This window comes from Daphnia carinata, chromosome 9, assembly GCF_022539665.2.
Source record: "Daphnia carinata strain CSIRO-1 chromosome 9, CSIRO_AGI_Dcar_HiC_V3, whole genome shotgun sequence".
In the NCBI taxonomy this organism is placed as follows: Eukaryota; Metazoa; Arthropoda; class Branchiopoda; order Diplostraca; family Daphniidae; genus Daphnia; species Daphnia carinata.
The window spans coordinates 2,969,051-2,985,181 of NC_081339.1; the positions used below are offsets into that span (position 1 = coordinate 2,969,051).

At 43.4% G+C, this 16,131-nt stretch overlaps 5 protein-coding genes across 5 annotated transcripts; 3 read left to right on the top strand and 2 right to left on the bottom strand.

Moving 5' to 3' along the window:
- The first annotated feature begins 665 nt into the window (after window positions 1-665).
- LOC130689050 (coiled-coil domain-containing protein 112-like) lies at window positions 666-3,948 on the top strand. The gene is made up of 5 exons (XM_057512071.2): window positions 666-1,063; window positions 1,777-1,954; window positions 2,474-2,697; window positions 2,754-3,223; window positions 3,774-3,948. Exons 1-5 carry the CDS (start codon window positions 815-817, stop codon window positions 3,808-3,810), a joined length of 1,158 nt encoding a protein of 385 aa, XP_057368054.1. The 5' UTR covers window positions 666-814; the 3' UTR covers window positions 3,811-3,948.
- LOC130689037 (histidine ammonia-lyase-like) lies at window positions 3,563-7,846 on the bottom strand. Its single transcript, XM_057512054.2, has 10 exons — window positions 7,662-7,846; window positions 6,829-7,328; window positions 6,484-6,516; window positions 6,132-6,431; window positions 5,674-5,761; window positions 5,170-5,471; window positions 4,997-5,101; window positions 4,865-4,928; window positions 4,301-4,777; window positions 3,563-4,132 (listed from the first exon to the last, which is right to left on the bottom strand). The coding sequence occupies exons 1-10, from the start codon at window positions 7,714-7,716 to the stop codon at window positions 3,969-3,971; spliced, it is 2,088 nt and encodes a 695-aa protein (XP_057368037.1). The 5' UTR covers window positions 7,717-7,846; the 3' UTR covers window positions 3,563-3,968.
- A 1,038-nt stretch (window positions 7,847-8,884) lies between these two features.
- LOC130689049 (uncharacterized) lies at window positions 8,885-10,834 on the top strand. The gene is made up of 8 exons (XM_057512070.1): window positions 8,885-9,045; window positions 9,137-9,267; window positions 9,354-9,416; window positions 9,504-9,584; window positions 9,646-9,795; window positions 9,856-10,298; window positions 10,354-10,471; window positions 10,538-10,834. The coding sequence occupies exons 1-8, from the start codon at window positions 8,982-8,984 to the stop codon at window positions 10,643-10,645; spliced, it is 1,158 nt and encodes a 385-aa protein (XP_057368053.1). The 5' UTR covers window positions 8,885-8,981; the 3' UTR covers window positions 10,646-10,834.
- Window positions 10,835-10,907: 73 nt separating this feature from the next.
- Window positions 10,908-12,152, bottom strand: LOC130689060 (mitochondrial intermembrane space import and assembly protein 40-A-like). The gene is made up of 3 exons (XM_057512082.2): window positions 12,026-12,152; window positions 11,257-11,452; window positions 10,908-11,180 (listed from the first exon to the last, which is right to left on the bottom strand). Exons 1-3 carry the CDS (start codon window positions 12,045-12,047, stop codon window positions 10,991-10,993), a joined length of 408 nt encoding a protein of 135 aa, XP_057368065.1. The 5' UTR covers window positions 12,048-12,152; the 3' UTR covers window positions 10,908-10,990.
- Window positions 12,153-13,297: 1,145 nt separating this feature from the next.
- Window positions 13,298-16,112, top strand: LOC130689051 (actin, clone 403). The gene is made up of 6 exons (XM_057512073.2): window positions 13,298-13,450; window positions 14,111-14,271; window positions 14,470-14,700; window positions 14,763-14,901; window positions 14,966-15,073; window positions 15,142-16,112. Exons 2-6 carry the CDS (start codon window positions 14,137-14,139, stop codon window positions 15,657-15,659), a joined length of 1,131 nt encoding a protein of 376 aa, XP_057368056.1. The 5' UTR covers window positions 13,298-13,450; window positions 14,111-14,136; the 3' UTR covers window positions 15,660-16,112.
- The last annotated feature ends 19 nt before the right edge of the window (window positions 16,113-16,131 follow it).

Here is a 16,131-nt window from a genome sequence, read left to right on the forward strand (position 1 = left end):
TGAACGGAAGGCTTTTTGGTAACCCAACCACCGGTTCGGGCCGTCTAACGTTAACACAAGGACGTGCTGTACAGTCTCCAGAAAAAATCTTCGCCTAGTCATGTGCGTGTGTGTGTTTGTGTTTCTAAGACACACGAAGGCAGCATGTAGGACGTACTATTGCTTTTACCTCTCGTTCTATAGCTGTATCTTAAAACAAACCAGAACACGCCAGGTGGTGAATGCAGCCCGACACTACTCTCGGCTAACGTCGTATACAACTGGCAGCTAGTATGTTTATATACGAGTTTCTTCTTCTTCTAAAAAAATGCTGATAATATCTCTAGGCTCCTAGGAGAGATCATCCTAGAGATAAGATTGATATTTAGTAACCTAAAAAAAAAGAAACGTTTTGCTGTACTGAAAATTCATTTGTTCTGATGAATCTGGTATGCAGATATCACCAGATTTTGTTGGCATTGGGGTTAGACAACAGGACATGTGGGTTTCGTCGGTGTGGTTGTGTGATATGTGTTTGGACACGAGACCGTTTTTTTTCTTTGGTTGTTGGTTCTCAGCAAACACCGTTACCATAGCTACACCATCGACCCAACAATAACAAAATTCGGCGACGCGTTTCAGTAGCCTAAAACTGGCCGATGCGCCAGGTGGCTGGGCGTGGACAGTCGGAATGAGGACGAAAAACAAGGGACACATAACTAGTGGTAGTGTTCCAGTCGGATAAATAAAATCATTACCACCGCTGCATTTTGGTTTAACTGGTTTTTATTTAAATATAAATTTCCCTACTCGCCAATCACATTGCCAGCCTAGAATGGAAGACCTACGGTACGAAGGCTGGTCGATTGGACGCCAATTGAACGTTGTGTACGAATCGCTGGAAGAAATGTGTGGCATCCACGTCGCGGCTGTTGATATCAGCCGTAGTCGACCGACATTGGTTAACGACCAAACAGAAGAGCATCTACAACAGCTGCTGGAAGGATTACACCAACAAGAAGGCCTCCTAAGACAGCAGATTCGTGACCTCATTGCCAAATTGCCCGTCCGCTCAATCGACGAGGTATAGTTCCAAAACGAGTTTGCTTCCCCATTATCGTTTATACTCGTTAAGGTGATATCAGTACCTGGTCACCTGTATGACAAGATGAGATAGTTAAATGTAAGTACGTCTCATTTGCAACGGGGACGCTATAATATGTATCGGCTATTTAATACGGTCGTTTTGATTGAAATGTGAACATTGCTGTTCTTATTTTGGGGTTTATCGATATTAAATAGTTCCTTCGTTAGGCTATCGTTTTATATGCCACCACGAAATAGATAAACCTGAATCGTTTGAGATGATCTTCCACATCAACGGGTATTTTTCTTTTATAAAATAATTGAGCTATCAAACGTTAACGATTTGAAAAAGAAAATTAAAACTGACAGCCTTTAACGGACCTCTCACATGAATAACAATTTATGTCCCATTTCATTCAACTCATATTTTTGAATTCCACTGTCTTTAAGATAGTCAAACAGTTTTAAAAAAATGACTTTCGAGTTGTTGTACTCGTGTCAAAAATCTGCGGTTGGGGAGGTACGAAACAATCAGAACTGGAGGTCTATTACAATACCAAGGAAACGATGCTGGACAGCTGACATGCTGGAACCAGCCAATAAATCATCGTCATCCATCCTTGTGTATATACAACTTTGTGTACCAACAGAACACCACAAAGTACGTAGACAACGGGGCCTGAACGTGATTAACGTCTCTTAATGTTCCAGGCGGTGACCAATGGAACAGCAGCCCCGGCGGCCGAAGCGCTCCGGCATTTCCTCGTGTCCAACGGCGGAGAAACGGGCGGATGGGACCCGAGAGATCACGGCCTTTTCCTACAGTGGCGCTCCAGATTTAGAAACAATCGGCAGACCTTCGTCTCGGCCGTCTGCGATACGGTGCCAGGTGAATTTTCACGCACATATTTTTTTTTATAAAAATCTTGATACTGGGGGGAGAAACATGAACGGGATTTTCTCGGATTTTCTCACGATGTTCGACCGCCACGATGGATGGCATCCAGCAGCTGCCATTTTTTACGTGTCGCACTGAAAGCGACAATAATAAAAGGCGAACCGACGTCGGAAACGATCACGCGGGAATTTTTATTTTTTTTTTCTTGATTTGACAGTCACAATCAGTAAACGACTACAATACGATAACAGTTTGTGATAGTAAAAGCGTCCCACGCTGTGCTTAGAAAAAATCCGTTTGGCGGATTTTATTCGCAAGAAATTGAAAAGGAAAATTGAACAAGACAACGGGAAATGACCAAAAGATTCCATGCGAACGATACCTTTGCTACAGTACCGTTACTCACGGCCAAACTAATCAACGCGATTTACGGTCAGCAACACATGGCGTGTGAAAATCAGTCCCACTTTTTTTTTTGTTCTTATTCAAAAAATATAATAAAATTCGCAGGTAAGAATCCAGCTCAGGTGGAAGCCCATGAGAAATGGTATCAGAACTTGCAGAGATTACGTCGTGAACAGCGACAGGAACTGGACAACTGGAAGCGCGAAAAGAGGAAAATGGAGGAAGAAGAGCGGAAGCGAATAGCGTCGCAACAGCATGAAAGCGACGCTTGGGTGGACGAATGGCGTCGTCAGCGTGAATCGGTTCGTGAGCGACTCGATCGCTGGAAGGTAATTCCAATCAGCATGAGGGTCATTGACTGATTTATTAAATGATATATCTGTAGGAGACGAAGGCGAGAAAAGCTGCAGAAGATCCGTCAGAGGAAACGATGGATGAAGAGCGTAAAAAAGCGGAAGCGGAGCAGAAGCGCCGGATGGATCATCAGTATCAGAAGTTAGTGGCCTATTTGTGGCGGATGGAGCAAGAAGCGGCCAAAATGGCGAGCGAAACGGCTGATGATTACTTGGCTCGGCTTGTGCGGAAGCAGAAATCACTGTCCAGCGACGGTCAGCTGATGACCGAGCAAAGGCAGCAACGCGACCGGGAATGGCTGGAACATCGACGTCGCCAGCTGTTGGCTCGCCAACAACAACAGCCTAAAGTGGCTCCACTCAGGAGGGCTGTCTCCGTTCCACGCGATCCGCAGCGTCTCCTACGACCCACATCCGCATTTATGGCTCGGCTTCTACCTGCCACTGATGGCCAGTCATCAGGACGACCCACCGACTCTTACATCCTCAACGTTCAGTCCAAGTGAGTTGTCATTGTTCTCTTTCTTTTAACGCATGCGGTGCCATTTTTTGGTTAACGAAAGACAATCGGCAATTGTTTGATCCAATGGGTTCCACTTATTTCTCACGCAAACCAGGTGTAACACTCATTTAATAGGGAGGACAACTCTATAAAACAAACATTTCCGCTTTTTAAATGGTTGGAAATGAAACGCATTTCGCTTGTTATATATTTTTTTTATTGGCCGGGATTTCATCTTTCCTTCTAATATAACCCACTTCCTTATATGTGTCACGTGACCAAATGAGTTTCATCTGCGAGCGCGTGCATCATTAAAGAGAAAAGAATATTGCAACAGGGCGCCCTTACCGATTCTTTTTATTTTGAAAATGGGGCTGTCCAATTGGATGCGACCATATGGTCCAAAATAGACATGTTCAAAAGTGTGTAGCGTAACGGCAATCCTTAAGAGTGAATCATTACGTGGGCCAATGTCGTAAAATATAAACGACTACACAATCATCCAGATTTACTTTTTTTTTTCTTTCAAATTTTGGAACTACCGATATAGGACGGTGCCCAGTTGGCGACAGCTATCAACGGACTGAAGACGTCATCACTGGAAAAAAAAATGGAATGTCAAAAAAGACGGTCGTAAAACATCCACCACCGCAGCTGAAAATTTTCAAATGAAAAGCGATTTCTTTTTGCGTCATGTTGTCGTCAAATAAAAATAATAAAAAATATGATGTGTTTGACGTCGATTTCATTCATTGTGCTCGGCGCAATGTTTTTTAGTGGGCGGATTCTTTTCATCGTCATCGTCGTGAACCAGATACGAAGGAGCAACAGAATGCGGCAGCGAAACGGATGTGGGCGATGGAGCCCTCGATTCCAAATCGAGATAATCTTTGACAGCATCGACATAGCCTGTGAGAACGAAACATTCACAATGTCTTGTTTTACTCTGACCGGCTTTTATGGACTGTGAAACGTTAAATGCGTGTTTAATGTCCGAAACGGGACAGCTCGTTTTAGATAATCGATTGCTTGTTTAGTTGGCAATGACCCTTCAACGCAAATGTTTGAGTGATTTACCTTTGACGCAATTCCATATTTGTCCTTCCTTGAGAAGGGCGGTAACAGCTTCGATATCTGGGGCCATGTAACGATCTTTATCCCAGGGACGGGCGACGGCTCTGACGGTGCGATAGACTTCCTCCAGAGGGACGGTCGTTTTCAATGGCCGCAGGAATTCGATGGCTTGGCAAGCGGCGAGCAGTTCAATAGCGATGACGTGTTCCACGTTAGCGACCACCTGTAACGCTTTGCGAGCCGAGTATCCGCCCATCGAGACGTGATCTTCGGTTCCGGCGCTCGTCGATAGCGAGTCGATGCTGCTCGGATGACAGAGGACCTTGTTCTCGGAGACCAGAGCGGCCGCTGTGCAATGGGCGATCATGAAACCGGAATTGAGACCGCCTTCGCGCACTAGGAATGCCGGCAATTCGCTCAACACCGGATTCACCAACCGCTCAATGCGGCGTTCGCTCATCGACGCCAATTCGTGAACACCTGAAAGTGGATTGCATGTTCACCAATAATTGATGATGTTTAGTTCCGTTGATAGAGCGCGGATCAGCTCTTCGTTTTTAAACATACCAATAGCCAGGTAATCCAACGCTTTGGCGGGGTATTCTCCGTGAAAATTTCCAGCTGAGATGATCTATTCATTTTAAAAGTACGTCAAATTATTAGGGCATTAACGAATTTTGAATGAAAAGATTAGCTAACCTCTCCGCGTTCTGGTAAAACAATGGGATTATCAGTTGCGCTATTCATCTCCGTCTTGATAATTTTGTGAACGAAATCGATGGTGTCGTGAACGATTCCGTGTACCTTAATATTTTAAATAAAATGTTTCAAAAATAAAAATCTAAATGAACAAATAGCTAATGGGGACCAACTTGAGGGCAACATCGGAGAGTGTAGGCATCTTGAACTCGATCGCAAAAGCGATGACTTTCAGCGATGGCCGAAGGATAAGCCTCCGAGTGGAGTAGGGATCGTAGACGGCGGGCGACGTTGATCTGTCCCGGGTGCGGCCGCAGCTGGTGGACGTCACTGTCGAACGCCCTAGAAGTTCCTTTGAGGACCTCCAGGGAAAGGGCAGCCACAACATCAGCTTGCTTGGCAATCAGTTCGCATCTGTCGACCGCTTCAGCGCCAAGTGCCGTGATCAACTGCGTCCCGTTGATAAGAGCCAATCCTTGTTCCAAAAAAAAATTGATAAAAAAAATTGATAATCAAGGCTAATTTAAATCTAATTATTTTACAACGACCACATCAAGAATCATCTGGAATTTTATGGAGTTTCTTTTTTTTTTTTTTTTTTGCGGTGTTACGCAAATGTGACGGATTTGCTTCTCTCCGACATGATCGAGTTTTTATAGTATTATTAGTATTATTACCTTCCTTGGCTCCGAGTTTAATCGGCTGCAGTCCGTTGCTTTCCAAACAGTGTCTGGCGTCGGTCCAGCCGGTCCGATGACTCCACATCTGTTTGTTTATGTTTCAGTTATACACACACACACACGCGCGCATAGAGACATAGAACAACTCTATATTGGTGACGGATTCATGGAATCGTCAAGATAACATTCTTTAGATGTCAGGTGAAATTCCGTACGTGATACCTTTTCCATTAATTTCTACCATGAGACAGTTTAAATTGAAGCTTTTTTCAAAAATACTACGAGAGATTTAGGGCATGGAACGCAATTGAAATGCGCAAACGACTCATTTCCATGTCGTTAAGCGGCCAAAGTAGGCCAGCTGTCTCATAAGTCGCAGACTTGCGTAATAGCATATGGGAAAAAAAGAACAGATTTGCATATTTCCAAGAATGGTACTGGAGAATGTGTCCTACCTTGCCTTCGCCTATCATGCCCAGGGCGAGGTGGGACAATGGGGCCAAATCTCCACTGGCACCGACCGTTCCCTGTTCGGGCACCCAAGGCAGGCAGGAGCTGTTGAACGCGCTGATCACTTGGTTTAAAGTCTTGAGAGAGACGCCAGAATAGCCTTTAGCTAGCGTGTTGATACGCAGGGCCATCAGCATGCGGACGCGTTCCAGCGTCAGCGGTTGCCCCACTCCGGCCGAATGGGAACGGATCAAATTCTCCTGCAATTCCTCCAACTTGTCGGCAGAAATGACCGTCCTTGCAAACTGAAATGACGTTAAGTCCCACATTCATTTGGATGAGTTGCAATTTCTTTACCTTGCCAAATCCCGTTGTTATTCCGTACGCCACCTGACGACCACAAATAGCCAAAAAAAAAATGCACAATCAGATCACAATGGCTAAAAAGCTCTGGTTTGCACTAAAAATATACATCTTTTTTTTTCGCCAATAAATTAATAGAAGAGTTGGCAACAGGCCGAACTGGGCTAAAGCAGATGCTAAATCGGACTCTACCGGCTATTTTAGATACACAACGTTCTATTTTTAACAGCAGCCCAAAAATGATTTGGGCTTTATTTCAAAAAATGCTGATGGAAAACAGCCTCTATCCAACCACACCCATCTTTTCTCCATAATTTTTAAATTAATAGTTCTTTTAACCTTATTTTCTTTCAAAATGGCTTCGACGAGCTGGCGACCGGCTGTCACGCGATCTTCGGCGATTTTCCTCAAACGGATTTTAGTGTTCCCTTTGCTCAGCAACACCAACTGTTTGATGGTCAGATGATAACCGTCGAGAACGACGTCGGAATCCGCGGGTGGCGTCAATTGGTCGTTGGCCACGGCGCCTAATTTGCTGGAGAGGATAAACGAATCGGACAGCGTGTAATCGAAATGGCTGTTGGATGTCGGGCCGATCGTGCTAGGTCCAACAGCCTCTGGTACATCGTTCTCCATCCTGACGTTAACGAAATCATTGTCGTCAAGAACATCAACGACGTTGTCTTCCGGATCGAGTAGAACACATCCGCCAGTTTTGCGCACCTCGACCATCCGCGGCTTGTTGTTGTTGGTCGCTAAAAGAACGTTCCCACTGACCGGATGCAACCGCACGTAACGACGTACCGCCTCTTCAGCCAGCCATCCTACGGTCACATTACCTGTAAAATAATTTTTTTTTTAAATCAGATGTTTTCTTTAAGGCGTCCTTGGGTATCTTTTTCGTGTGTGTATCGATATTGTGTTGGGCAAAAGGAAAGAAGGTTTACGACTTCGTTTATCGTCTGCTTCCTCCTCGAGGGGTTCTTTCTACGTAAGGAAAGTTCACAAGGCAGACAGAATGCTGCCTCTTCTACATCAAGGTTGCAGAATTGTGTTGATGTAACGTATCAAATTTAATTTTTCTAAAATACCAATCGCGCTAAGACGATTTCCTTAGAATCTAATGTAAACGAAGATAGAAATTCATGGAAATATTCAAAGGGAAAACTCACCGTCTTTGCAAGGGACTTGAAGCCATTCGCCTCGCACTCTGGCTGATATCTTCATATTTCTCTTACGGAGGTACAAGATCGGATTGTACAGGGGGAAACAATTGTTTGCACTTCCGGATACAACGAGATGAACAGCAGGTGGTATAACTCAGGGAGGCCCCAAAGGTGCGTCTAACTTGGTCCAAAGAAAAAACAAAACTCGGTTGTGCCAAAAACGAAAGACGACGCTGACATTACCTTACCTGTGCGCTCGACCCAGCCTCTCGTTGGAGCCATCTTCTGTGGAGGTCGAACCCCTCCTACCATCTCTATCATGTCCTTCAGCACACACACACAGTGCGCATCTACAACAGAAGAATCGTATGGATTTATAACTTTGTTTTGTTAAATTCTTTTTTTCCTCTTGTTTTGGAGGGGAAAGATAGTCGTAAATTATTTTACCTTTAGCAGCTTGACAACATGAAACGCGGAGCAACGGGAATGTGACCTTCTAGTGACCTCAGGTTTCTTGACCTTGGCCAATGAGTTTTGCACCTTGACTGCCCGTCTTCATTGCGCAGTAGAATTGGAAATCATTTCAACGTCTTATTGGATGCAAAAGAATATCAAGTGTTAACTATTTACTTTTCGTTTGGTTGCTGAAACATTTCCTCGTTCTTGTAAAACATACGACGAGACATCAAGGAGTTCGAGGAGCTGGCGCTTGTCCAACGCTGATAACACTAAAAAAAAAGGGGGAATAGAAATAAAAGTATAAATTTAGAGTTTAAACTTGCTCAAATGCTAACACACTCTGCATTCGACGGTTGGTGTTCCATCCGGTGTACAAGACCCCGTTCAAATAAAGAAAGGACGATGTGTTTCATAGCGATAAGACATTTTTGCCGCTGCACTGTTTCGATTTGATAGTTCCAATTTTCCATATTAGAAAATAACAAAATGAAAAAGCTAGCAAGAAGAAAAAGGGGGGGGGGGGGGCAGCAACGTTAATAAACAAACCAGAGAGTTATGTGTGTGTATACAATGATTTTGAGCGGATGCCAGCTTCCTGGAGTTATATGCTAGATTCAAATTTAGCCGACCTGTAGAGAGTACAACTCAAGTCTATACATTGATGTTAAAGAGATATTTAAACGCCCCTCATCCTCTCGTGAGCCTCTCACATCATCTCTGAATATGGGGGCAAAGCCAAACCAACTGGTGCCTGACATTTTATTAGCAGTGTCTTTCATCGCAGCTTCCCTTAAAGTTATATACAGAACGTCGCAACGCTCCCGTCTGTCTCTATTGGAATTCTAAACAACGAATTCGGGAAACAACATGTCGATGGCACTACGCTTCTGCACAGTTTTGCTTCTCATCCAATGGAGCCGTGCTGTTCCAGGTATTTTTGTTTTGGACAGGGGAAAAAGACCCTACCAGACACCTTCAAACAACTAAACAAAATGTTGCATTGCGACTCACCAAAACATCAGTTTCAGAGACGAGTGACCTCGCCGATCTGCGGGATAATGTTTCGAAGCTGTGGAAGGCCCTCAGGGAACTGGAAGCTGAAGTCCGCGAGAGTTTCGATATTCACGCGGCTATCGAAAATCACGAACATCAGGTAACAACTCCAAACAATGGGCCTTTTGTTCCGTCTGGTTTCCTTCTAAAAGAAAAGAAAAATTAGCACAAATGATTGTTTTAAAGGTACATCATCTGGGTCACGAGGATAATGGACACGATATTCACCATTCTGAACGCCATCTCAAGGTTTTCCCGCTGCTCCGTCCTATAATTTGTAGCTTTTAATTATCACGATATTAATCTTTGAAAATCTTCTATTTACCCAATGATTAGCATCTCGAACAAGTCCACGGGCGGACGATTGCTGGTCCAGCCGGTATCGAACCCCATAAACCACACACTCCCGAAGAAAAGGTTTCCCGATTAATTTAAATGTGGGAAACTTTAACTGAAATTCTTTTTAACGGACAAATAGGAAGTTCTACGACATGAACACGAATTTCATCACGCCAATGCTAGTTTCGAGACGGAGGAAGAACACAGAGCCCATCACGAAGAGAATTTGTTGAAACATTTGGAGCTCGACCACGGACACGGTGAACATAACGGTGTTCATCACGGCAAGGTTGTTGTTTGACACGTTTAAAGTGTACTTGTTCTTGCTCATCAACCTATGTCGATCTAGATGAATAAGGAGATCGAACACGAAATCGATGTTCATTTCATGCTGCGCAGTCACGACGGTCACGCTGCACATCACAATGAGAATTTACTGAAACATCTTGAAGAAGATGACGGGCACGGCCCAGCTGCAGATCGACCTAAGCCCACGACGACACCCAAGCCACCCAGAGGATCCAAAACCTATCAAGCCGTTTGCGAAATGAAACCCAATCGTGCCCTTCAAAGAGCTAAACACAGCATCGTTGGCAAAGTCGCGTTCACGCAGACGACGGGAGGTCCTTTAAATGTTCACGTTAACCTCAGAGGTTTGCGTACGAATGGGAAAAGTTTGCACGGACTGCACGTGCACGAGCTTGTTCCAGATGATGATGGTAATTGCAACCAAGCGGGGGGACATTTTAATCCGACAAATTCGGTTCACGGTGGACCCAAGTCACGAACCAGGTACATCGACAAACAACTACTGAAGCGGAATGATGTTGAATTGAGTTTGCTTTAGGCACGTTGGAGATTTTGGCAACGTCGAAGCTATTGAAAACCAAGGTATTAACGTATCGTTTACTGATTCTGTAGCGTCACTTACCGGACCAAATTCAATCCTACATCGAACTCTTGTGGTAAGTTAAAACCTAGAAGTTAAGCTGTTTAAAAATTGTTTAAATGAAATTACCCTGTGCGTTTAGATTAAGGAGAAAGAGGATGATCTGGGATTGAATCGTGCTGATACAGAGAGCCTAGCCAATGGTAACACTGGCCGTCGTTTGGCTTGCTGTATCATTCGCGCTGTTTAAAGCGATAGCATTCTTATCCATTCTAAATGAACAAGAAATTTTCGGAAACTGGATTTCCTTCTGCTACTTGATCAGCAGTTTTTGCTGCTTCTTCACGCCATTACTGATTCGCAACTTGTGTTTTGCACCGCACGATTTTTTGATCCAAGTATCAAGTTGGCTTGTTAAAAATATAAAAATTCAAGTTAAGCCTAAGAGCTTGCATTCTATCCGTGTTCGTTTGGTAGATATTCTCCTATTAAAAATGGACTCGTAAACTAAATAAGAAATTACTATTTATGCAATGCTATTAAATGTGACGCAGCAAATTAAGATACAATTTGTGGTACTAGGTACGTATTAGCATCATGTTTTCGATTTGACTTCGGAATTTGAATCTTTAGCTGCTGACTCCTCACTATCATTTTTCGTTGCTTCTTCCTCGTCTTCTTCTTCCGGTTTTTCGTCATTTCCATATAACGTTGGATATTTTGACATACAGTCTTGCATGGCTTTAAATGAATCAAAGCAATCGCTGCCTTTCGGTTCAGTAGGGCTATGACACAAATAGGAAGAAAATTACTTTTGTACGTGCGTTGCTAATGTATTAACAACAAAATTCGTTGGGTTACCTGTAATGGAAGCAAGTAAATGCTTCTCTGAATTCAACTCCACATGGACCAGTAGCCATTCCTCCTAAACAAGGGCAGTTCCAATTTATGTCACCATTTGGCAGGATGAGACCAGGTGGTTCCTCTTCATCAGGAAATGTGATGGTGCTTGGTTGTTTCAAGTCTTCTGGCGTCAAAAAGATAATTTTGTCTTTTCCTAGACAGTAAAACAGATACCAAGATAATTATGAGTGGGACCTTGATGTGTTTGATTACAGGGACAGAATTTGATCAAATTTTATTAGTAGTTATTTGTTTTGAGCTGATGTTCCTCTAAAAACTTATACCACCTAAGTAAAACTTACATTTGATCTACTTTCTGTTTCACTATTTTGTAGTGGTGTATAACGGAAGGATGACCAGCAAACTACCATGCATTTGAAAAAAAAAGTGAGTATGAAGATCACGGCAAGACCCAATATTTTTTAGATCTACAGTGAGGCATTAAAGTTTAGAATAGGTGGGATAAATAACTATTACACAACTAAACAATAATGGTGGGGGTCTCATAGAACGTACAATAAAAGCAACCTTAATCTACTGACTACCAAATTGCCCATACGAAAATTTGAACCAAGATTAGCTACATTTCCATTCCTTCTTTGAAGTCTGCCAGAAAATGTACGATGTGGATAGAACAATGAACTGGTCAAACGTTGCGAAATTTGGTCGAAAAATTTCTCATAGTAAATATACCATCACATGTTCGGAAAAATAAAAAAAAACCTACCTTCTTCTCTACAGTACGACATTTTAGGATTTGGCACAGTTAATTTTATGGGGAAATTAATGGAATATAGAAATACCGGCAAAATTTCTATTTTTTCACGTGCTTGACGGCCCACAGCCGAAAAGTATTTTCGTCTGCTAGTTCCACGACCATAGGGCCATCTATGCATAAATAGATCTACTTGTTTGGAAACCATGCGATATTCTTTTCTGTCAAGTCACGGCGGGATCTTATTACACAATAGCTTGAGCCGGTTGAATGAAGATGCGTTGAATTGCTTATCTGAAGGCGGTTTGCTGTACTAATTTATTTACGAAACGGTACAATTGGACTTTGGTCTGGACTACCAAAACTAATTGTTTGGAACCGGAATGCTTGAGAAAACTTAAGAAATAGAGTTGGGGAAATCTCGGGAGATAACTGTGTCAGCTACATGATTTGTGTCGACATGAACTGAATTCTTTCGCTGCTAGTTTCGCATGTCCCTTTTCGCAGCCCTTCAGGACGCATAACGTGTTCTGCGTAATTGTTTATTCCGTTAAGCTTAAGCCAGCTGTCATCTGTAAGGCGTCCCAAGTCGTCTGACTTCAAACCGTTACCTAAATTAAATTGAGAACCAAACTCCATTTAATTTCAGTTACACAATATGATGTAAACAGCCTAATCTTACCAGAAACGAAATTTTTTGTTGTTCAATCTCATCAGCGATAGGAAATGTGGAGCAGGATATGGTAAGGTATCTATAAATGTCAAAATATATTGCGCCAATAAGGACACGTGTATGCTTGTTGATAGAGGGAGCGTGGAAAAAGCGGTTGAGACTCGGGTGGGGTTTTCCGTCAAGGTGGGAGGGAACTAGTACCCAAAAGCCGACGCCTTTTCAACCAGACAAAATTCATGCCCATATAAGGAAATGCTCAGCGAACGACCCCACTTCGTTGTTAGTTGGTAATGGGGCCTGGTCCCTTTAGAACGTTATGTCATGACGCAGTTACAACAATAGAGTTGCCAGTATGTGGAGTACCCCAAGCGCCTCTGGTGTCAAATGAATTAAACCTAATTTTTAGACCCGGGAAAGCATCTTTAATGGAACTAATCAATGTTGCAGATTCAATATTTTATCAATCTTGTATCATTTGACTAGGGTGATAGTTTTTTGTCTTTAAACACAACGAATTAGTACAATCAGTTCCACGGAGCTAGGTGGCGCCACGGACCTCGAAATTCGGAGAGCTTGAACCAGCACCTGTTACAGTGGGAAGGCCTTTGTTATTCAAAATGGCTCGTCCCCCCAGTCACAACGTTGCACGATCTCAATACGATAGGAAGAAGGAAGGGAAAGAGGAGGGCATAAAGGGAAGGCTAGCGTCTCATCGCCACGTTATTGCTTGCGGTGCCGGCTTTGGTGTAACTTTGCTTTCTCCGGTAAAATACGGATTTTTACTACTTAAAACATTTGTTCGTTCTTAGGTATTTTAATCGATAAAGCGTGTTCATTATGTCTAGTTAATTTTTCCGTGTCGATAGAAGCGTGTCGTTGTCGTTGTTACGTCAAAATTCAAATTTTTTCGTTGCCTTTTGTACCGGCGTCTGTGTGAGTAATAGGCAGCCATACCCGAATCAATAGGGGTCCCACCCCTCGAGAAAAAATCCGTTGGGGAATCGCCATTTTCTCCCTTTACCACGGGAAACGAAAACCGGTTTTCCCTGAAATTGTTTCTCTTTTTCTCATAACATTGTCGTATATTGCTTATTCTTGGGTTCGAAGTATTTATTTTTCCACCGTTGTGGTATAGTGCGGTGTCTTTCGTTATCCAAGGTGATCTTATCTGAGATTAAAATTTAAGTACGTGGGTGCGGCGTCGCCCCTATCTTTACGAGTCATCTTCTGATAGCTTGTTACATGGCATCATACATGCTTTTGCAATTGTAAAGTTTGAGACCTTGTTCAATGACAGCTAGTTGACAGCTTTGACAGATAGCTGAATTGTCTAGACTTAGTAAATTATGTGTTGTTCTTTACACTTATCCATACATATAGATTGTGATAAAGTGACATGTTATAATTTTTCTTTTTCTTCACAGACTAACCTTAACCTCCCAGATCCAACATGTGTGACGATGAAGTTGCAGCATTGGTCGTTGACAACGGCTCTGGCATGTGCAAAGCTGGCTTTGCTGGCGACGATGCTCCCCGCGCCGTCTTCCCATCGATCGTCGGACGCCCTCGCCATCAGGGTGTTATGGTAAGATAATTAAATAACTAATGATCTAACACCAATCACATTATTCAGTGTACATGTTTGCTGAGTAACATGAGTTATATTGATCTATCTGTGGTACACTGTTTAATTTATAGTGGAAATCAATACACCTGCAATGGGTGTCGAGGGTTGAATTATACAGAACAAAGAGGCTAATGTCTTGTTTTGCTTGAAATTTAGGTCGGCATGGGACAGAAGGACTCGTACGTTGGAGACGAGGCTCAATCCAAACGTGGTATCCTTACTCTGAAGTACCCCATTGAACACGGTATCGTCACCAACTGGGATGACATGGAGAAGATCTGGCATCACACTTTCTACAACGAGTTGCGTGTCGCTCCCGAGGAACACCCCGTGCTTTTAACCGAAGCTCCTCTGAATCCCAAGGCTAACCGTGAGAAGATGACCCAGGTATGATATTTGTTTTTACAAAGGCTGGATCATTCACGTTCTTTAACTTGTTCTTGTTCTAGATCATGTTCGAGACCTTCAACACACCCGCTATGTATGTTGCCATTCAAGCCGTACTTTCCCTGTACGCTTCTGGTCGTACCACTGGTATCGTGTTGGACTCTGGTGATGGTGTTTCCCACACTGTCCCCATTTATGAAGGTATTTTCCATTAAATTAAGGGTGCAATCAAACACAAAATCATGCTCTATTAATCAAATCCAAGGTTACGCTTTGCCCCATGCCATCCTCCGTTTGGATTTGGCTGGTCGTGACTTGACCGACTACTTGATGAAGATCTTGACTGAGCGCGGTTACTCTTTCACCACCACCGGTACAATATAAATAACGTCAAGGTTTCCCAAGGGTATTTTACTATTCTTTTTTTTTTTATTTGTGCAGCCGAGCGTGAAATCGTTCGTGACATCAAGGAGAAGCTTTGCTACGTCGCTTTGGACTTTGAGCAGGAGATGGCCACTGCTGCCTCCTCCACTTCTCTGGAGAAGTCGTACGAGCTTCCCGACGGTCAGGTCATCACCATCGGCAATGAGCGATTCCGTTGCCCCGAGGCTCTGTTCCAGCCCAGCTTCTTGGGTATGGAATCTTGCGGCCTTCACGAGACGACCTACAACTCGATCATGAAGTGCGACGTCGACATCCGTAAGGATCTGTACGCCAACACTGTCTTGTCTGGAGGCACCACCATGTACCCCGGCATTGCTGACCGCATGCAGAAGGAGATCACTGCTTTGGCCCCATCTACCATGAAGATCAAGATCATCGCCCCACCGGAGCGCAAATACTCCGTCTGGATCGGTGGTTCCATCTTGGCCTCGCTGTCCACCTTCCAACAGATGTGGATCTCGAAGCAAGAGTACGATGAGTCCGGACCATCCATCGTCCACCGCAAATGCTTCTAAACACATTCATCACCATCACCACAGCCGATACTTTGTAGTCACCTGGCGCAATAAGGAGGTGGTGAAGAGGCTGATGAGTAGGGGGGAGAGGAGGAGGAAGAAAAGAAGTTATAAAAAAAATCCATCTGGCTTCACGTGCTGTTTTGAGTTTTTTAAAGCAGTCTTTTCTTTTGTTTAAAAAAAAAAAAAACATCTCCCAACTTCCTTGTTTCCTTAATTTTGTGCGTAGATTATCGTGACTTGGTGTGTTTGTTAGCCGTTGACGCCTACTACCATCATTCCGAAATTTTTTTTCGTTCGATTTTGTTTTGGAAAAGATACAAAAAAAATTCCTCTAGCCATTCCCGCAAACAAGAGCCAGCCTCTTTGCGCGCAAGTCACTTTGAGGTGTGCGTGTGTCTGTGTATTTTCCCCCTTTGAGAGTTGTGATAATAAAACTCTCGAAAATTCCAATTTTGTGTCAATTCACATT